At 39.0% G+C, this 22549-nt stretch overlaps 1 protein-coding gene across 36 annotated transcripts in view; it reads left to right on the top strand.

The window, feature by feature from the left end:
• CAMK2D (calcium/calmodulin dependent protein kinase II delta) overlaps positions 1-22549 on the top strand; it is a 191630-nt gene that overhangs the window by 54775 nt on the left and 114306 nt on the right. For all 36 annotated transcript variants that reach the window (XM_075286413.1, XM_075286447.1, XM_075286430.1 and 33 more), the window contains exon 3: positions 6377-6436. In XM_075286413.1, coding sequence (XP_075142514.1) covers positions 6377-6436 — 60 coding nt within the window. The remainder of the gene's footprint in view (positions 1-6376; positions 6437-22549) is intronic.

The following is a 22549-nucleotide window of genomic DNA, read 5'->3' on the forward strand; positions in this document are numbered from 1 at the left end:
GTGTTATCGATGAGTTAATAACATACCGTATATACTTGAGTATAAGCCGAATTTTTCAGCCCAGTTTTTGTGCTGAAAAAGCCCCCCTCGGCTTATACTCGAGTCAGCAAAATATTTTTATTTTATTTATTTTTTTTAGGAGGGTGAGGGGGGTTTATGACCAGCCACAATATCAATGTATAGAATCTCCCATAAAATAGTGCAAACATTTTTTTTTTTTTTTTTTTTTTAAAAAAAAAAATAAAAGTTCTTAATCCCTCCCTTCCCTAGAATACATACGAAAGTAGAAAATGACTGTGAAACACATACACATTAGGTATCCCTGTGTCTGACAGTGCCCTGTCTGCTGAATATAGGGTATCTGCAGTGCTCCTGTTCCATCAGGAAGGGGTTAATAGGAGCACTGCAGATACCCTATATTCAGCCAGGCTGAATTCCAAGTGGGGGAAAAAAACCAGTCCTCAGGCTCAGGGAAGGGGCAGACAGACAACCAAAACACACCCTCCCCTTCCCCAGTATCCAGCAACTACTGCACCCAAAAACTCCGACCATTTTAATTTTTGAAATTTTGCTGCTGCATTTCCCCCCTAGGCTTATACTCGAGTCATTAAGTTTTCCCAGTTTTTTGTGGTAAAATTAGGGGGGTCGGCTTATATTCGGGTCGGCTTATACTCGAGTATATACGGTACCTTTTTTTAAAAAAAAAAACCCGGAAAACCCCTTTAAGGGACTAAGCATGTTAATCTTCATGAGGAGGAAGAAAGCATAAAGCAATTAGTCAAGAGGGCAAACAGATACATAAGCCTAATGAGATGAAACCAATGCCTTTTAGGTATACATCACTGTGTATGTAGCATATACATTGACAGTAGCTGACACTGTGTAGAAAAGCAAGTAAGGTATATATTCACATAGTGGATACAGTGACTAAGTACAGAATATTCTAATGTGCTTTACCACTAAGGAATAGGCAGTGACACCAACAAATGTGTTATTTATTCATGGTACATCTTTCATTTGCTAGTCTGTGAAGGTTCAGGTTGTAGAGTAGATCAAATGCTGTATTGTTTTTTCAGGAAAATGGTGAGTACTAGCGTTACAGTACGTGAGTGGGATCCACTGACTAGATTAGGTTTATGACTGAAATGCGTGTGTTTAGCTATTAACAAATATCTTCTTACCCATGTATAGCATGCAATGTGATTTATTTAGTGACATGTTTGTAGCTTCAATTTAATTGGAAATCAGGTTGTAGTCCAGCTCGGCGTAGTGTTTGTAATCCCCTGAAATATGCATGACATTCTATCTCCCTGCCTTCAGAAATTCCCACTCTCCCCTGAGAAGGTAACAATGCTGCAGAGATCAATACGTCTGAAGTGTGCCGTAATCTGCCTTTCATTTTCTGTACCTCTCATGTTATCTATTCTTAGCTCTGCATTCTCACTTTCACTGCATTAACTCTAGGGCAAATGCTATATGAATCATCCTAAGTGAGATTTCCTTCTGCAGTCTTCACAAGTATTACATGGCACAAGTACAATCTCCGTCATACGTATTGCACGAGAAAAATCTTTTTCAGCCTGAACACTACACTACTGAAGGTTATCCTAACGTATGCAAATCCATCTTTCCAAAGATCTGTTGCTAGTATTTATCAGAAATGACCATGAGGTTCTTGGTACTGCCGTGAAGGTGTAAGGAGTCGTATTTGTATACCTTTGCCCCAAGGAGCAGGGCATGACCAATAAGCTGCCTTTAAACAAAGAAAGACTTGCAACTAGCTCCTTATGGAAGGGCAGCATATTAAAGCTACAGGTCAGTACTCCTAGGATCTACTGTGCTGTTTTTCTACTAGCAGTACCATATAAGAGTACACCAATTTCATAGTTTGAATCCAGCTGTATTCATGAGCAGAGTCAAGCCAACTCACTTGTCCCTCAGTTGAGGTTGTTGTCTATAAGAACAAATATTGCATCTTGTGGGCAACTTAACCGGACTCAAGCTGTGAGACTGGTTAACTTTTAATGCTGCTGGTAGCAAAAGGGCACAGCTTTCTGAAATTTAGCAAGAATCTGCCATGAGAAGAAAAAAAAAAAGGATCAGGCAAAAAAAAAAAAAAAAACATTTTAAGGTTTTCATTAGTGAAAACATAGATGATCCACTCGCTATAAGCCTTTTTGATGAACTCATTGGTTAGGTACGCTTTGTATAATACTTGCTATAGACTTGTACACCTCATGTTTTTATAAAAGGATCTACAATAATGAGTGGCAACCTGAAAATGTTTTCCCAAGAAGCCTATCTGCATATACGCGTGCATCCCATTGAAATCAATGGGCTCTGTTTTGAAGTGCCGCGCTCAGACACGTGTATACGTGTCTAAATAAGCAGCGCGCTTATGCCGTGTGAAGGGGCCCTAACAGTGTGATAAGATTCAAGGACAACATCTGCAAGGAGTTTGTATGTTCTCCCCGTATTTGCTTGGGTTTCCTCCCATACTCCAAAGACATACTGATAGGGAGAAATGTACATTGAGCTCCTATATGGGGCTCACAATCTACATTTAAAAAAATAAAAAAAGATAATCCACCATGGGGAAATTCAGTGTGTTACAGCAGCGTAGATAATACAGTGATATTACAAGAAAAAAACAAATACAAGCTCAGAACAGCAGATAGAAAAAATACTAGGAGCCACAGCAACTAAAAAGAAAGACTTCATTTAGTTCTCTGTGCGGAGTGATCTTCGCTTAGCCTGTTCTTGATTATTCAGCCGGACCGTGGTTGAGAGGAAGGATCTCCAATAGCGTTTCTTTTCACACTGTGGGTTAAGCAGTCGGTCACTGCCCAGTGCTGTCACGGTCTCATACATGGGATGGGAGTTATTCTCCAGCATGGAGCTCACCATGTACAGTGTCCTTCTGTCACCCACAACCTGCACTGGGTCCAGGAGACTCCCCAGGACAGAGCTGACCCTTCTAATCAGCCTGTCGAGTCTATTTCTATACCTGGCTGGTATGTTACTCCCCCAACAGGCCACTCTGAAGAAGATGGCCGATGCTACTACAGAGTTGAAAATGGCCCTAAGAAGTGCCACTCCAAAGGCCCTCAGCCTCCTGAGCAGGTAGAGCCTGCTACAATACCTCAATTAATGGAATACCAAACAGCGCACAGCCCTTGCATGGGATTTACTTGGGTGAAGGCCTTTCATCAAAGATTGAACATGCAAGAAATGAATTGACAGATGGGCCGGCATCACAGTATGGAGGGTTTCTAAGGTGACTCATAATGTCCTTTGGTCAGAAGTTCAGTGCAGTTGTGTGGAAGAGTCTGATCTGTGCAATCTGTCATAGTTTTATTTTTATCACGTCACATAGCAGATGGCGATTAGAACAATTCATTCATAACATTTCATTCACAAAAGGGATTACTGGCTCTTCAAATTCTAGCCTGTAGCCTTTAACCAAATCCTTCCCCTTTTTTTTTACATAAAGCTACAGCATTTTGCATACTGACCTTTAATAAACCTTGTGGAAATAATGTAGATTAACTACAGGAGCTGTTATGTAATACAATCATCCTGTCTCTGTAGTCTGTAAACACCATTATACACTTGCTTCTTCCATAGGAATTCTCTTAATGGATTTTTTTTTTATCTCCAGCAGTATAGATTAATATTGTAGAAAATTTGCTTCTGTATACTAATAGCAATTGCAAATAGCAATTTAACGTATGTGCTGGGCAATCCGGCACAGTAGCACCCTGTTATGCTATGCACACTCTTATCTATTGCTGTGAATGACTGCGAGGAGGACAATGGTGTTGTTCTGCTCACTTAACCAATGGATGTGCTTAGAATCTCTTGAGTGAGCACAGACAGGGCTGTGAATGCAGTGAATTCTCATATCTGTAGTCTCTGATACAAATGGATGTGCCAAGTTTACAGCACTTTTCATCAAACAAGTAAGACCACACAGAGCAGGATAGGTATGAATGAATAAAAATATGGCACTACAACAGATTAGAAAGTAGACAACCTCTTTAACATAGCAAATGAAAAAATACCCCAGTTGCTCCTCCATGAGTATAAATCGGTCGTTGTGTCTTGGGAGCTTAGCCATGTCCCACTTCAATTTCTTCACTCCCCTGTCTAGTTATAAGACAACTGGCGGCAGAAAAAGCCCTTCCTGCTGTGCCTATCTGCAGTAGGATCACCTTCTCGTGTAGCCCCACCACTCAGGAGATCTCCAGCTGCAGAATAACCCCTTTGCTTTTTGCAGGATTTCTGTAGTATTGTTTCTTCAGGAACATACAGAAAACCCTGTAGACTGGCAAACGGTGGGACAAGATTATTTTGTGTTTAGTTCTATTTGTAGGTTTACTGTTCCTTTGCTACCTTTATGGAGTTAGTATGTAGACACCCCTCTATACCCCTGTATATTAGTAGACAACCAACCCTCTAGTAGATCACTGTGTGTTTTAGGTGTTTGTCTCAGAGATTTTACTATCTATGCCATACAGTATACCATCCAGGTAAAATGGATCTACAGTCGGGCCCCTGCTCGATAGTTCATGAGAATAATACTGTATTTGTTAATGGGCCTTTTATCTATCTTAATTTTAGTTTGCTTGCTACTTATAGCGTCTCGTGGACATATCAATACACAATATAATTTATTTATTTAATTTTTAATTTTTCATGCGTTATAGTGGGGCTGAAAGGATAAGTAGTATGTGATTTACCCATTTAGGACTTGATAAGAATCTTGATATACTGCATGAATATACTGTATCCTATGGCACCATGTCATTATTGCTGGATGGTTCAGAACAAGTAGCAATTTTAAGATTATAGCTAAGATGCAGACCTGTAAAGTGCAATGTGTATAAGATGTGAAGGAGAACCACTTCAACTATCATGTTAGTAACGCATTGTTTCCTTGTCAAAGGTAATGTTCTTATGTTGTGCTTGGATGTCTAGTTTGCTCAGTACTGAAAAGATTGTGTCCTTGAAATAATGGCTGCATAATGTGCCATGAATTACATCAAATACTATATGTCTGTGTTCTTGTGCTGCTTTACAACACAATGTCCATATGTGCCCATATTATGTACATATTAATTCATAAGCCAAACTGTTACAAATAAAACGTCAGCATCCCCCTATATTAGATTACTATTCTGTATCCGACCACTGACAAGATCTGTTGTAACATAGGAGGCAGGAGCTAGCAGTTGTCCCACAGATTTGACAACTATGTTATATAGATGTAAGACATGGCAGTTTGCCAAATACCTATGGAAACCAATGACACTCTGACATTGCAGTATTTACTTTGCATTAAAGGCAACATCACTTTGGTTTCTGTAAAGGTGAACTACAGTGGTCCCTTGACTTCCGCGGGGGATACGTTCCAAGGCCGCCCGCGAAAGTCAAATTTCTGCGAAGTGGAGAGGCGGTGTTTAATCGCATGTTAGGGGATGTCCTGCAATACTGTTCATGTTCAAAATAGTCTACGTACAGTACAGTATATGAATGGGTACCCGTGGTGTTTAAAAAAAACAACGGAGTATCCTTCCAATAATATTAAAATCCGTAGTATAGCCCTTCCATGAAGGTTGGACCCGCGAACGTCAAGGGACCACTGTAGCTAGAAAAGAGACTCTTGATTTTAGGAAGGCCTGACAGTTTACCGTAGTTGACTCAAACCTACACTTGTCTCAGATTAGTCAATTTTATCTAAATCTGTCTAAACTTCATCTATTCTAACTTTTATTAGAGACCATTAGTACTTCCCTGGACCCTATAAATTGTGCCCGATTATCTAGCTCTTACCCTGTAGTATACAGTAGCCTATGTTAAATTGTGCTACTACTAGATACTATGCAGACGTATTTCTAATAGAATTAGACAACATTTCTACAGTTGCCTTCATGCTTCTAACACAGACCTTAGTAACCCCTTTATAGAACTCATTGGATAGCGGTTATCACAATGGTTGTAATATGTAGTGTTGTTGCTGTACTGTAACTCAGAAAAACATAAGGTCAAGATGACTTATTTTATTAATTCTGCAATTTAATTATATTGGAGCAAAATTATTTTAATAAAACCTTCTTTTGTGAATTGACTAAAAGTTAATACAATTGCATAAACACATACACAACTCCATTAAAAAAAAAAAGTATAAAAATTGGAGTGTTCTGAATTTATGAATAATTTAGATATGGTTATATCTTTATTTTATATGCTATGCTATTATATATGCTATTATATATGCTATTATATATGTTATATGCTTAAATTTTAAAATACCCTAGGGGTTTCAGCTATTGATTTACAGGTATAATATTTATTTATTATTTTTTCTAAACAGATCATCAGAAATTGGAACGTGAAGCAAGGATCTGTCGTTTACTGAAGCATCCTAATATTGGTAAGTCAATTCATTAGAAGTTGTATTAACCATGATAATGCGATATTGCTGATGCATTGGTATCTTGTAAAATCCAGAGATCTAGACATTCAGCACCAGACTTCATTTAAGATATTTGCCCATTTATCCTGTAGTGTACAATAGAGTAGATTGCTCCAGACAAAACATAGTCGACCAGAAAATCTCCCCTGGCGACCTCTGGTGTTAATCCATTATGCATTCAGCAGATAGGTACTTCAGCCCGTTGTCAAATAAGCAGTATAAACTGGGCAATGGGACTAGCTCTCCCTCTCCCTACAGAGGCGACCATGGACCCCTCCTGCAGGGCAAAGTATTCTTGTATTTGCATTTGTGTATAATATATGCAGGATTTAACGACTTTGATTCATGCTTTTCTATAATATTAAACCACCCACCATGGAGTTATGAGAAATCTAAATGATTAATTGGAACACTTAATTCATATATCTTACCATATTTTACCCCTGAAATGCAATGTACTTCAAATGCATGTAACCTGTTCTGATATTTCTATACCAGTTCAGAATTAGACAGTAGGACAGTTTGTCCAGTTCATTTTGTGAAAGCATTCGTGTTCAATCTTGGAGCACCTTGTCTTTTACATTTCTACCATAAGCAGACAGAAATGTATCTGGCCATCGGACAAGGAGTGTGTTTGGCTTGAGGTATAGAAAATGTTGGCTATAAAGCTACAACTCGGCAACCATAGTGCCAATTTACATGAGCCTGAAGTATCGGGTACAACAGCCGTCTGCCTCATCTTCTTTACAAGTCGGATTTTTGCCACAGTTTTAAACTCTATGTGTTGAAAGAAATCATCATTTTCTTGCCAGCAGCTTTGGGAAAGCTTACAGTAAAAATAGCATCTTGTATTCTCTTATTTCCATTGTTATAGAGCCAGTTTTATTATTATACTTTAAAGCCATGGAGCTCTCTTGTATGAAATGAAATACAGAAGATCTCTACAAATGCAGCGATCCTTTTAGTAATGACATTATAAAACGACAATAAGACAAACTCATATTAACAAAAGTACCACAAGTGCTTTTCTGTGTGTATATGTATATAAAGTAGATATATAGCATTGAAAACACTTAGTGGGTACAGCTATTACAGATGGGCCACTACCTAAAGTTACAAGCAATGCAATGGATAAACAGGATCTGCCCAGTCATTATGAATGCAATGAGTGCGAAGTGCAAAGCATCCAAAGTCTCAACCGGGGCAAATTATAATATGTGTGAAATGGGTGAATGCCTGGGCCCCAACAGCAATCAACTTTCCATTTTCCCCCCATTATAATCCATTCCCATATCAACTGTATCAGAATATGCCAAAACAGTTGATTACTATGGTGGGTCATGGGAGTCTACTGGAGGTAAGTATTTGTCAGGTGAACCTCCCCCAATGGTTTCTTTTAGATGAAACATGGCTAATTTGGAACTGTTGATATTATACTCTAGGGTCTCAACAGATCCTAGAGTATAAGTAGAGACCTAAGGAAGGTGAATGAAAATAACAAACCGTGATACTCACCTCCCCCCAGGGCTCTGGTGCCCCCGCTCTCTTTGAACCTCTCACGGCCAACTGAATAACATTAGTGACCACTGAAGCCTGTGAATGGGCCTTAGTAGTCACTTGGATCACGACAACATAATAATGTACAGACCCTACAAACAGTTAATCTGTGGGACTTTTTGAAAGTCAGACATCCACCAAGAGGAAATTGAAGGTCAATCCAGATAGAACATTAGCTGTCAGCACCAAGCTACAGAACACATTACAGTAATATACATCATATCATTGTTATGTGTGTCACTTTTGTAGGTACGGTTAAAAACAACTGTGACAGTGGTGACAGTTTACTCTGCTTGGGGTTGAAGTAGGTTGTCTTTAAAACCTTATTTAACTTTCACTGCCAGGACAGTTTTCACAGTTATGAGATGGACAATGAAAACCTAAATTGCAACATTAAAAATTAGTTGCTAAAAGTGGAAACCAAACAAAAAGTTATCTGCACCAAACCTCCTAAAATAAGAGTTCAACATGTGCAGAGTTTATGCATATCACTAAGGTCTACATCTGCATGTACGTGTCTTCAGAAAATTACCAGAACTGAAAGGAACAATCCTGACAATCTTTGAAGCTGGAAACGTTAAAAAAAAGTCTTATCATATAAAATGTAGGGATTAAACACATGAAAAGCAAGTGAACCCCTAAACCCTATATATTTCTTGAAAATGGACAACCTGAAGATTACTTGTTTCTCAATGGGTTATCAATAGCCATGTCCACATTCATGTAACTTTGTGACAAATACAAATAATTTTGTGCATGCAAGTTAAATAAAGGTTTATATAAGAATAAAATTTTCTATCCCCATATAAAAATTGTAGCAATGTATACATTTATCTCTAGTAATTATCGTTATTGCTATTATTTTAGTGTGCAACAAAATCGCTAGAGAGGTGAATTTTATTGTGTAAATGTTAGGTTTGGACAGGGTGAAATGTAAACTTTATTGATGGCTTTAAGTATTTTTTGTGTAAGTGTTTGATGCAGCTCTTTTGGTGCGGTGATCTCGACAATGGTAAACATACATCTGGGTCACAGCACCAAAAAACTTCCTGGTTATGTTCAGAGGGGCATTACAATAGAATACCCCTAATATTATGCTCAGAGGGGTATTACATTATCCCTCTATGTGACAATCAGAGAGCAAAAGTATAATATTCTCTCTTGATTGATAGGAGAAAATATAATATGGCAGAAGTCCTCGCTGAAAGTTCCCTTAAAGGGGCTCTATCAGCAAAATCATGCTGATAGAGCCCCACATATGCGTGAATAGCCTTTAAAAAGGCTATTCAGGCACTGTAAAAGTTATATTAAACTACCCCCCGTTTTAAAATAAAACCCTAAAAAAAAATGTTATCTACTTACGATGCGTAAGTGGGCGGGCATTCAGGGTGCGCCGTCTTCTTCATCCCCGCCTCTTCTTCCTCCGATGTCCTCCGGTCCCGTCCTCCTCCGGCACTTGCGAGCAGACACTGATATAAAAAAATGGCCTGGGCGCCTGGGCAGTAACCGTAGTAGAAGCCACATGCTACTGCACAGGCGCCCAGGCCATTTTTTTATATCCGTGTCCGCTCACGAGCGCCGGAGGAGGACGGGACCGGAGGACATCGGAGGAAGAAGAGGCGGGGATGAAGAAGAAGACACACCCTGAATGCCCGCCCAGCGTGCGGGGTAGTGTAATATAACACTTACGGTGCCTGAATAGCCTTTTTAAAGGCTATTCGTGCATATGTGGGGCTCTATCAGCATGATTTTGCTGATAGAGCCCCTTTAAGACCTCCTTGTGAATGGTGCCCCAGAGCACTTGCATGACCATAACTCCATAACTTTTTATGAGGCTGCCAGAACTGTAATGACCCCGCAACCCTAAAGAAGTGAATGGAGCACTGGTTTACTGGCACTCCATTCTCAAGGAGGTCTTAGGGAGCCTTTTGGTCACCTTTCTTCCTGATCACTTGAGGACACTTAACCCCCAATCCACAGAACAGGGGTTATGTGTCCATAGTGACACAACCCCTACTTTGCGCAAAACATTGCTGTTCCAGTTTTGACATGCTGCAGCTTAAAGAGGGCCAAGTACAAAATGCTACATACCAAATACCATTTGATTGCCATTGTACCCCTGATCAGTTTGGCTTTTTTTTTTTTTTTTTTTTAATCTAAATCTTTTCATCCTTTTTCAAAAGATATGGACTATGGAAGCGTATATGTAAACTCGCTCTGATTCTCCAAGTGGACCGAAACCTTTTGTAGTTATCTGGGAAAAGAAAAAGTTATCGCTCACTTGGAGAATCAAAACTAGCTCACACATATAAACTTACAGGGGTCATATCTTTTGAACAGTAGATTGTAAATATGTTTTAAAAAAAAAAATGATCAAGGACTCGGTGGCATTGAAATGGTTTGTCATGTAGCGCTTTGTACTTGGCAATGGGTCTTTGAGCTGCAGCATGTCACGCCCAAATTTGAACAATAATGTTGTTTCCATTAAAACCCCCAAATTGTTCAATGTCAATCAAGTGATGTATGGCATTCAGCATTTTGTATAGGGTGACAGATCCTATTTAACATACAGTTATATCAAGGCTCAAGAGCAATGGGAATCAGTGGTTACATCCCGGTGACAATGATGTGGTGGTCTGTAGAAACAATGGAATCTAAATAGTTGGATAGTGGAGGGGACTTGATGTGATTGTGGGGTGCCAAAGTGTTGCTATAGTAGCTGTAGGTATAACACTATTTTCTGGGACTGCCATGTACAAAATTATCTTAGGTCCTGCAAGAGGCAGAGCCTATTAGGTCAGTATTGACAGACATGCATAATACACTGTAATGCATAAGTAGAACCGTGTATTATGTAAAGGATCAGGCTGCCTGAGGTATACCATATGACCACTAATAGTTACTAGATTTGGTTACCATTCACCTACTGTGTATAACCAGTTTTGGAGCAGTTTTCTTCAGCTTGTGATCTAATGAAGCTTTTGGCCTGTATGTATTGTTGTGGTCATAGACCATACATACTAGTACACTGCTCTAATCATCACAACATTACATTTGCGCTACAGAAAATCCTGATCTATACTGTAGTCTGCTAAAAGCTCCCCCTGCGTCCTAGCTGTGAAATTCTCTCTAGATTGATTTTTACTTAAAGGTCATTAATCGCTGTCACTCAGTTACTTGCTTTCCATTACTTTTATTGATTTCTATGCAGTTTGGTAAGTTTACAGTAATGTATGCCTTTCTTTGATCTAATTATAGAAAACTGTGTTTTTTCTTTGATCTGCCGGTCAAATCTGCAGGAGGTCAAATGAGGGCACTTTGGGAAAGTGTTATACTCCCAAGCTCTCATAAATTATTAACTTTGAGTGCATGCTGTATTTACGTATGATATCATTAAATGCTTTCAGCAAGACTCACCAAACAATTCAGACCACATGAGAGATATGTCTAGCCAGTCCTAGGAAACAGCTTACAGCGAACCATCTGGAACATATAAAATAACTTGGTAAAGTAACTGCTCTTTGTTACAGCTCTTGTCATATTTACCAAACGTGCAGGTAACAATGCGATATTAATATGGCAGCAAGGTAAACAATAGCTAATTGTATTGAGGCAAATTAGGTTGACAGCTAAGCACTAGAGTATTAGTGCAAGTAAGCAAAACAACTGTCTTTCTTACTGCTTCTAATGGCGCCGGCTGACGAACTGCTAATTAAGGTATGAAGCAAATTATAAAAATACATCATCATATGTTCTATTTTGTACTGTTGTCAGTATCTGTGCTATGCTCCTCAGTAACTTTTTCATCCTACATACTGTATTCCCTACTGCTTGAATGGGCCAAGTTTGTGTAGCCACGCTCTAGCAGGAACAAAGTAAGTAATAATAATAAATTTTATTTATATAGCGCCAACATATTCCACAGCGCTATACAATTTGTAGGGTTCAAATACAGACAGAAAGATGCATTACAAAGAAAGTCATTTCACACAATGGGACTGAGGGCTCTGCTTGCAAGAGCTTACAATCTATGAAGTAGAGGGGGTGACACAAGAGGTAGCAGGGGCGGCATTGCTTATACAATGGTCGGACAATTTTGTAATAGAGGTGACTGTCATTACACAAACTTAAAATTTTATGAGCCATCACCACTCGTGTCCTTTAACATGTGGATGGAGCTTGGACAGATAAAGTTAGCCTGAGATGGCATCATATCATGTGGGGAAATGTGGGAGTGGGGACAGAGGAGGGTTAAATTTTGGGGATTCTAATTATAGTACGGAAGGGTTTACGTTAGAAATTATGATAGGCCTGTCTGAAAAGATGTGTCTTTAGTTTACGTTTGAAACTGTAGAAATTGGGAGTTAATCTGATTGTCCGGGGTAGAGCATTCCAGAGAAGTGGTGCAGCTCGGGAGAAGTCTTGTATACGAAAGTGGGAGGTTCTGATAATAGAGGATGTAAGTGTTAGGTCATTAAGTGAACGGAGAACACTGGTTGGGAGATAGAGATCAGGGACGAAATATAGGGAGGTGCAGCATTATGGAGAGCCTTGTGGATGAGAGTGATGACTTTATATTTGATTCTATATTGAATAGGCAGCCAGTGTAGTGACTGGCACAGACCCGAGGCATCGCTGTAGCGTCTAGCCTGATAGATGAGCCTGGCCAATACATTCAGAATAGATTGTAGAGGGGAGAGTTTAGTGAGGGGAAGACCGATTAGTAAGGAGTTACAGAAGTCAAGGCGAGAATGAATCAGAGAGACAATAAGTGTCTTTAGTGTATCTCTGGTAAGGAAAGGACGTATTCTATAGATGTTTTTAAAGTACAGTATTTATACTGGAGTACTCTCATAATATGCATGTACATCATACCTATCCCAGAGAGTGGATTAGCATAGGCATAGAGAAACATAAGCTGTGTGCTTATGGAAGGGGCCTCTCTCAATACCCTCTGACACTAGCACCATGGCTGGAGACAATGCAGTGCTTCCCTTCACTTTTTAGTTATACCATTTTGGGGAATGTCTATTGCTTTGTCTCTTTTTAGGGTGAGGCCCCACGCTGCGGAAACACGGCTTCTTTTTTTTTTGTTGAAGATTTTGTTGCGTTTTTTTGAGCCAAAGCCAAAAATGGCTACAAAAGGAATGGGAAATATACAGGAAGCTCTTGTATGTTTCCTTTCTGCTTAATCACTTCTGACTTTGTCTCAAAAACATGCAGCAAAATCTGCAACAAAAAAGGCTGATTTTCCGCAACATGGGACCTTAGCCTCATTCAAATTTTTAGCAGAAGTGAAGCAGTGAAAAATGGCACTTTTGATTTTTTTTTTTCTTTTTTTTCTCCACTACGGCGTTTACCATACAGGAAAAAGTTTGTAGACTGGGCATTTTTGGACACAGGGATGTCTAATATGTATGTGTTTCACAGTAATATTTTATTCTTATACGTATTCTAAAGAGGGGAGGATGATTTGAATTTTTAGCTTTTTTTAAAATTTCTTTGTTTTGTTTTTTGTTTTGTTTTTTTTACGATTATATTAGCCCCTGCAGTCATTTGCTTGCAAGTCCAATAGACTACAATACCTTTTTTTTAAAAAATATATATCGATGTCTATGTAAACGGTTGGCTTGCGTCTGTCTTCTGTACCTGTTTTCTGCATCCATTAAGCAGATGTTTTAAAAAAAAAAAAAAAAAAAAAGAAAAGAAAAAATGTGATCTGAATAGAGCCCAATGCCGCTAGCACATGTATAGGAATTTTGTAATGGCTCACAGAACCTCCTACACTTATGCAGTTGATTCTTAGAGTCAAAGTAATCCGAGTAATGGAAGTCGACAGCAAAATTACATGATAGATCTAATGTTTTACTGCTTGATATCAAGACTCTGATAAATATAAGCCACCATGATAATGGTCGAAGTGACAGGGGCCCAGGTATGTAATGCTCCCCCTCCTATCTTTTAAAAAAAGAAAAAAACTTGTGAAAACTATACAAATAAATTTACAAAAATACGCTTAAATACCCCTTTAAATGAAACCTGTCAATGAGCGGATTATGCTCTCCACATTTTTCAAACGGAATGGGGGACGGAAACCCTGAGAGGTGATCAAGCACAGATATGAACCTAGCCTTAACCAGAAGCTCATGGATTAAACTGCAGAAAGCAACCTATGATATAAATAATGATGTAAGCAATTAATAGAAATAATAATAATAAATTTTATTTATTTAGCGCAAACATATTCCGCAGCGCTGTACAATTTGTAGGGTTTAAATTCAGACAGAAAGATGCATTACAAAGAAAGTCATTTCACACAATGGGACTGAGGGCCCTGCTCGCAAGAGCTTACAATCTAGAAAGGGTAAGTGCTGCCCATAGAAATCAATTAGATAATTCTTTCAGGCCTTTAATCTTATTGATTTCTAAGACACTTCTTGATAGTCACCGAATTTTCAATAACTACAGCAAGTGAGTAGGTGTGTCCTACGCCCTGTGAATAAGGGTAATGGTGACTATAAATTGAGAGTGTACAAGTAAAGGCTTCTGAAACTTTTCAAGGGCTGTTACGCTCACAAAGTTGCAGCTCTAGCAGGGCGCTGGCTCAATAAGCACAGTGAACAGATTGCGTTACAAAATTAAACTGTGCTGAATTGATTTTACCAAACCATATCTGGGAATGCCATCTGGAACGTTTATGTCTTAACTTTTTCCAGGATGTTAAAAACAAAAACTGGTGCGTAACTGGGAAAGCGCAAACACATGATAGTCGCCATGACATCACTGAGATTAGATTCCGAAACTACAAAACATTGACAGACCACAAAAATGTTGTGATTGTGTAATTGCTGTCTCAGATATGCCATCCAGTCCGAACTCTGCTAGGATTTTATCCGCCCAAATTTGTGTGAAAGTTTCTGGTTTGTCTTTATTTGGATGACCTAATACATTATCTGTTACAATTCTTGCCAGCAAACATTAAAAGTGGAACCTAAAAACTCTGAAATGTGTCCATACAGAATGCAGTGAACCATCTGGAAGGTATAAAATAACTTTGGTAACCTTGTTCATTGTTACAATTGTTGCCTTATTTAACAAATTTGTCAGAAACAATATGGATATTAATGTAATAGGTATGACCAGAACAAAGGCCAAATTAAAAATGTAGTAGATCTAATCGTATTGAGGTAAACTAGATTGACAGAAAAGCACTTGTGTAATAGTGGTAAAAACTATTGTCTGTCTGACTTTTTGCTTGTGTGTTTTTATGTTGCTTTTTGTTTATTTTGTAGGAAAGCTGGATCTTTTATTGATACAAATGCAGCACTGTAAACAGCCAGGAGGGATAGAAATGTTAGTTTATTTCATTAAGTGAATGAAGAACAGAGAAATCTAAATCCAATCTATATTTTTGCTGTATCCACATAAATACATTGTGTTCTTGAGTGCCTGGTTAATCGAATAAAGCTTTTCTATTTTTATAGTATAGTGTGATCACTTGAGTTGTCCAAAACTTAGGCCTGGTTCACATCTGCATTCAGGTTTCCATTCTGGGACTCCGCATGGGGAACCCCTGAACGGAAGCCTACACGCTTAAAGAAGTGGTCACCTAAGGAAGCCCGGGGACCCCATACACTTTAATGGGGTCCATGTAGTTTCAGCACTAAAAATGCGGAGAGAAAAGACCTGTAAGCAGCACTTTTCGCTCCCAATGTTTTGGGCAGAAACTAAACGGATCCCATTATAGTCTATGGGGTCCGCAGGTTTCCTTAGTTAACCGCTTTTTTATGCGTATAGGGGAGAGCATAATAAATGTAAATGTGGAGAGCATAATAATCATGGGGTTCCCGAATGGAAACCCGAACGCAGATGTGAACAGGGCCTTAAGTGAATGTGCAGTTTTATATACAGCTAAAAAAGCAGACAGTGTGCTGAATTCTGTGCACTGTCTGCATTTCCAGTATGTACCCTTGTGCTGGAGATATTGGTGCTGTTAATTTCAGCACCGCTATCTCCCCTCTGTCAGAAAGGCAGGCCTTAGAGTCTAGCGCTCTGTTGGCTTTCTAGCTATATACAAAACCCGCACATTCAGGAGAACATGAGAGGACCTCTTTAAATTGAACTACCTATCTTTAGTATAGGTCATTAATTTGAAATAGTGGGGGTCTGACATCCAATCTCTTCACCAGTGAGCGGTTTTGAGCATTGTGTACGGAGCCAGAAGCAAAATTTTGTACAGCTATCCTATTCAAATAAAAGGGAACAAATGAGCAACAACAACTCCAGTCAGGCCACAGCACAGTGTACGGGTGTTTAACCTCTACCAAAGTTATTCATTTTTTGCCTTTACCAGCCCCTTTAAGATGTTGCAGCCATGATTGTCAGGCCGCCTGTTCTCTGCCACCTCTATTTCTTAATAGCACAATGTTTTTCAAAATATCTCTTAACTTCAGTTGTTTTACAATGAATAACAGTCAGAAGACTGATGGAACATACTATAGTCAATGGAGTCTCTTGGTGGCTGTGATGTGGCAAATCAGGCAATGTGATTATATATGTTTTTCCAATTATTTTTTTATTGGTTTTCATTATTTTCTGTGATGAGATATCCTGATGCTACAGTTTCACTAAATGCAGAAGTTCTTGTTAATTCTGCTAAATCTCTATTTAAAGGGACTCGACCATCACAAAAGTCTCTCTTCGGTCCTGGTTCAATAACTCATACACTGCGCCATACATGCGCCACTGCATAATACATGCTTGTCTGTATGAGGCTATAGAGATGAATGGGTCTGTGAAAAACACAGCTAGCACACTGAAAGAGCAAAATGTTGCATACATGGAGCCTATGTCACAGAGTATGCTCTGAGCACTTTCCCATAGAAGTCAGTGAGTTATCTCTAAACACTAGTTTCCTACGTTCTTGTGGCTACACTCAAACCTATCTCTAAACTTCTATTTCCAGAGCAGCAGTGTGGTCAAGATGGCAAGTCACTTAACCATATACAGAATAAAATGTTAAGCTTTACAAATGGAAAAGGAAAAAGGAGAAAATGGATCTTGTTTTAAAATGGTAAAAAAAAAGTGTGTAATGCTTTCACCAAAATCAACCCATTGGTCCTACTTATTAATTGAATTAAAATGTTACCAAAGTTTAAATTCTAACACTGTAGTTCAGCCAAGATTATTAAGCTCCATGCACACGACCCTGTGTGCACCCGATGTGGGGCTGAGTTTGGGTGACACTTGGAATGACATCCAATTACATTCCACTGCACACTTGGCGGATGCACACTCAGTTGTGTGCCTGGTGTTTTTAAAACTAGTACAGTCTGTGACACTAATAGGCCTTACACAGAAAGTACAGTTGAACAATTCTTAAATTGAAAACCATCATGTCTTTTAAAGCATTTTTGTAGGTGAAATCTGAAGGCTTGTATCACAGTTCTTTGTTGTTGCATGTTTTGTTTTCTCAGATTAGTTTCCAAAGTAAGGGAATGGATAAAGCTTTTGCAAAGAAATGCCTATGCACTATGTACAGTGACTCTTCAAATTAACTGGTAAAGGGGTTATGTATGGAAACTTACCAGTGTATTCCTGGTGCTTATAAGCAGGTTCTCCAAAGCCCCAATGATCACTTTTACAGAGCACAACAGGGGAGGCCAGTAGTCTTGTTCCTCTGCCTCCCTTGCTGACACTCTGTCTCTTGATCATATGACCAACTCCACTATACTCTGAAGACCTGAAGCAGCAGTAGAGTGAAATCGGTGACGTCACAGCATTGTAAACTTTTGCAGGCAATGATGCGGGAATCCCAGTGTACACACCATGCAGTAAAAATGTCTGTGCGGCCCCTTTTTACCAAAGCTCTGCCCCTTTTGAGGTGTGATGCACCCCCTTTTTATGCCGTGGCAAGTATACATAAAAGAGAGCCAGAGCAGCAGTGACTTCTGTGACCCCATTACACTCTGCAAATGTAGTCACTGGGAATCTGTAATAAAATATTAGTAACAAAGCTTTATTTTTCATAGCATAACCCCTTTACTGGCTGATATACATTAACTAAAGTTTTTTTTTGTTTGTTTGTTTTTAATGAGCCTAAGTGATTCATGTTGTCTTTAGTACCGTACATTACTTTAGGCTTCTTACACATGACAAAGCCATATACGTAGAGACTATACAGTGGCACACAGTGTCTCTGTCTGTTTTATACCCTGTGCCATTGTGCGGTTGTAACTGAGTAAGTACTTTCCTTTTGTCATTGTGCCTTAAAATAATGGGCATATAAAAATGTCTTCCTTCATACATTAGCCTACCCGAGTATGCTAAGGTTGAGCAAATAAAATGCACACATTCACATGCCTAATTATCACCAGTACTTCATTGAGGTAGATATTCAGCACAATAGTGGGTAACAGCAGGTACTCAGACACGTCAGAAGTTTACGGTAGTTTCTCGAATGTAGCAGCACCACTTGCAGCAGTTTCCTGATAGTTTAGTGGTACAGTTCAGCAGCCTCCTAACAGTGTGAGAGAAACAACTCTGCTCAACACATAGCAGTCTTCCTGTTCATATAAGTTGTGCTCAGCTCACACCGGTTCCACTTTTCGTAGATGTACACCAAGTTTTGCGATGCTCGCTTTCAGGTAAAGCCCAGGCTGCCGTGCACACTCTGCATGGACAGGTAGCTGAAGCAAACCGAAATAGACGTTCAGATGGAAGACCTAAAAAGAAGTGCGAAAACCCTCTTATAGGAGACATTATTGCCCAGCATGATTACATGATGTCATACTGTAGCATGAAAATGTTGTACTTCAAGCCACGGGAAAAAAAATATTGTCCACTACACAGCCAGAGGGTGCAGTTAGGTTCAACCTATTTGGAAGAATCATTTCACTGCCCAATGACGCACTGTACTATACAGTGAATTCTGATGCATTGAGCTCTGATACAACCAGATCTCTACTGTGCTGAATGCACACAACAGTATGGGCCCTTTTTTTTTATCTTTTTTTTTTTTTTTTTTTTTGGGGGGGGGGGTTATTATGCATACATATATTACAAAGTTTTAGAACTTTCTCCTCACCACCACTTTTTTTTTTCTTCTAGACATTTTCATAAGAAGAATTTATTTTTGTACCGTATTAGCCGGAGGATATGAAATATAAATAATGGGAGTTCTCAGTAGTTGATACCTTTTTTAATGGCTAACAAAATATGATGACATATTGTGAGCTTTCAGAATAACTCGGTTCCTTCATCAGGCTGTTATAACACAATATCTGAAGACAAGCACGTTTATACTGGAGTATAGTGTTTGATGCACAATTGATAGAAAACAGTACACACAAATAAACCCATAAGTCCAAAGAAATGTCCGTTCACGGGAAGGGTCTCCGAGTTTCATGATTACCTAGATCAGTGACTCGGTGTCTACTTGTTGTAAAACGACATAAAACCCTGTGACTGGTTTCACCCCCCTTCCAGTGTGTCAAAGGTCGTCATTAGCTTGTATTCACACACGCCGATCTTTTTTGTATCAGAAATTTCCTCTTAAAACCAAGATCTTCATATCATTGATGATATTATGATTTCAATTATAAATTATATTATTATATATTAAATCACAATATCATCAATGATCTGATGATCTTGGTTTTAAGAGGAAATTTCAGAAACAAAAAAGATCGGTGTGTGTGATTGCCTTCAGTTATTGTGTTATACCAGCCTGATGAAGGCATCAAGTTATTCCGAAAGCTCACAGTATGTCATCATTTTTTGTTAGCCATTAAAAAAAGGTGTCAACTACTGAGACATTTTCATCTGCTAAGAATACACTAGAGTAGAATACAATACAGTTCTATAGGTCCTGGGGTAGAAAATCCCTCCCTCTTCTTTATATGGCTTTTATGATGTTTCAGAAAATAGAATTAATTTTCATCATTTTCACACTGGTTTGTCAGTTTTGTGAACATGTATCCCTTACTTTCTTTATGCTAAAACTACATTTCTCAGCATGCCACAAACCTTAAGTGAATTCCCGCAGCACAGACAAAGTAGCTCTGAGGAAGGGATGGCACATCATTTGTTTGACATGTGATGGGTAATGTTTCATACATTGGGGCAGTGCCATTCCAGGGATCTTGGCTTAGAGACAAACCAGAATTGAGTGCGTTGACAAGTACCTTACAGTCTCAGTGCTCGCTTTGACACTGCTCTTGGCCAGGGGAAGTGTCCTCCATATTGATCAAACACTGCATAACCTTTACATGCTTAGCCATTCCTCAAAGGTCAAAGGTCTTTTTGAGAACTAGTCTAAACTGATTTTATCTCCCTCGCAGTCACTGCTTGTTTCTACAAATTGCTAGTTACCATAGCAATTGACAGTGCTAGGTATTTTACCATAGACAATAAAGTCAGTGACCTTTCATTACACAACCTTTGCTTTGCTTTTCAATATCCGTGGTCAATACCTTATATATGGAATGGTTTTTAGCAAAAAAAAAAAAATCTTTATTTTTTTAAATGTATGCGTGAGTTGTTTGAGGGGCACTTGTTTCACACATTGGCCGATTTTACAGTATATCCTGGAAAATAACAGCAATTTTGTATAAAATAATGTGTAATAATGTACAGTAGGAAACAACTACACCAACGTCTTAAAGAGGACCTTTCATGTTCTCTAAGGCTAGGTTCATATTTGCGCACAGGTCTCTGTTGCTTGGGTCCACTGGGGACAAAACATTACACTTACTCTAGACCCCACAGACTATAATAGGGTCTGCCATTTTTCTACTGATACTGGCAGAGTGAAAGTTCTCTGTGCGGACTTTTCTTTCTACAATGGAGACTCTTACACAGATGTGACTCTAGCCTAAGATACGGCATGTTATATACCGTTGCAAAGCTGACAGTAATCTGAATTCAGCGCATGTTCAATTTTGCAGGTATCTGCCCCAGTTCCAGAAATATTGGTGCTGTTAATTTTAGCTACTCATATCACTACAATGTCATCACTGGGCAGTTAGGAATGATCCATTGAAGGCACACTTCTATAGTCTTGTTCTTTGAAGGAGTTGTTCTTCATCCATAGGGATGACACTGAATTGTGAAGTCTGTCCCTCTGTCAGTGCAGTGACATCGGTATCCCAAATGAACGGCACTGATATCTCTGGAACTGGGGCAGGCACAAAACTAAATGCGTGCTGAATTCAGTACCCTATAGTGATATGAAGACATGAGAGGTCCTATTTAGAGTAGCTTATTTTTTTATTTTATTTTTTTATATAGATTGTGAGCCCCACATAGAGCTCACAATGTACTTTTTTTTTTTCCCTATCAGTATGTCTTTTTGGAATATGGGATGGAAATCCACGCAAACACGGGGAGAACATACAAACTCCTTGCAGATGGTTTAATGTCCTTGGCGGGATTTGAACACCAGGACTCCAGCGCTGCAAGGCTGCAGTGCTAACCACTGAGCCACCGTGTGGCCCCTATTTAGAGTAGCTTATGTACAAACACTGGCTGCATACTACCATATCCTGATAAGTAACAGGTTTAATTAAGAAGCAGTTTAGTCACCTGAGAGTTGCATATGGTGAATTAAGTCTTACACTCTTATTACTTCTATGTCTTTGCTCATAACCTGGCAGTGCAGCAGTATTTAACATTTTTACTGTCTGTATCTCCAGTCTACTAATGCTTCATTAGAGTTAAGTACCTACCCGTTCCATTTAATAATTTAGTAAAATGTGGATGATGTGCTGAAAAGCTAGTGATGTGTAACTAATTGACTGAATTTACATAGTGCCTTTTGCTCCTGGTTTTTTTCACTTGCTGGTTTGTTTCTTTTTAGTTCTCTTTTAGTCAGAAGTGGCAATGTGTCTCATTTGGAAGAGATGGTACAGGGAATTATTAGACCATGTATGCCCTGCTATCAATGAGACACTTCTGACGCTAGGTTCACACCTGCATTTGGTCCTGAACGGAAACCTAATGCTCTTAAAAAAGCGGTTACCTTTGGAAACCTGCGGACCCCATAGATTATCAAAAAGGGTTTCTCTCTGCATTTTTAAAGCAGAATGGGGAGTGGAATTCCCAGGTGGAGACCGGGCGCAGATGTGAACCCAGCCTGACCCACATTTAGACCTCTCACACAGACAGTTAGTACCCTGCTCTGCAATGATAGGTTACAATAACAGTCTGTGGATGGGAACCTCTTCCTTTTGGAGGACTTATTCTAGTTTAGCTATTATTTCCAGATTATGCTCTTATTTTTATTTATTTATTTCTTTATTTATTTTTAAACGCTGCATTAATCTATCCAGATATAATACACAATGAAAGGAGCCAGAAAAAGACATCTGTGTGGTGGCTCAACCGTGTCACTGCAGCTTGGGTCCCATTCAAGTGATTATAGTAAATTATAAGAATATTCCATCCTAAAAATGTTATCCATCTGCTAGATAAGTGGTCAGAATACCACCAAACATTTACCACTTATCCAGCGCA

This window comes from Leptodactylus fuscus, chromosome 1 (assembly GCF_031893055.1).
Source record: "Leptodactylus fuscus isolate aLepFus1 chromosome 1, aLepFus1.hap2, whole genome shotgun sequence".
NCBI classification, from domain to species: Eukaryota; Metazoa; Chordata; class Amphibia; order Anura; family Leptodactylidae; genus Leptodactylus; species Leptodactylus fuscus.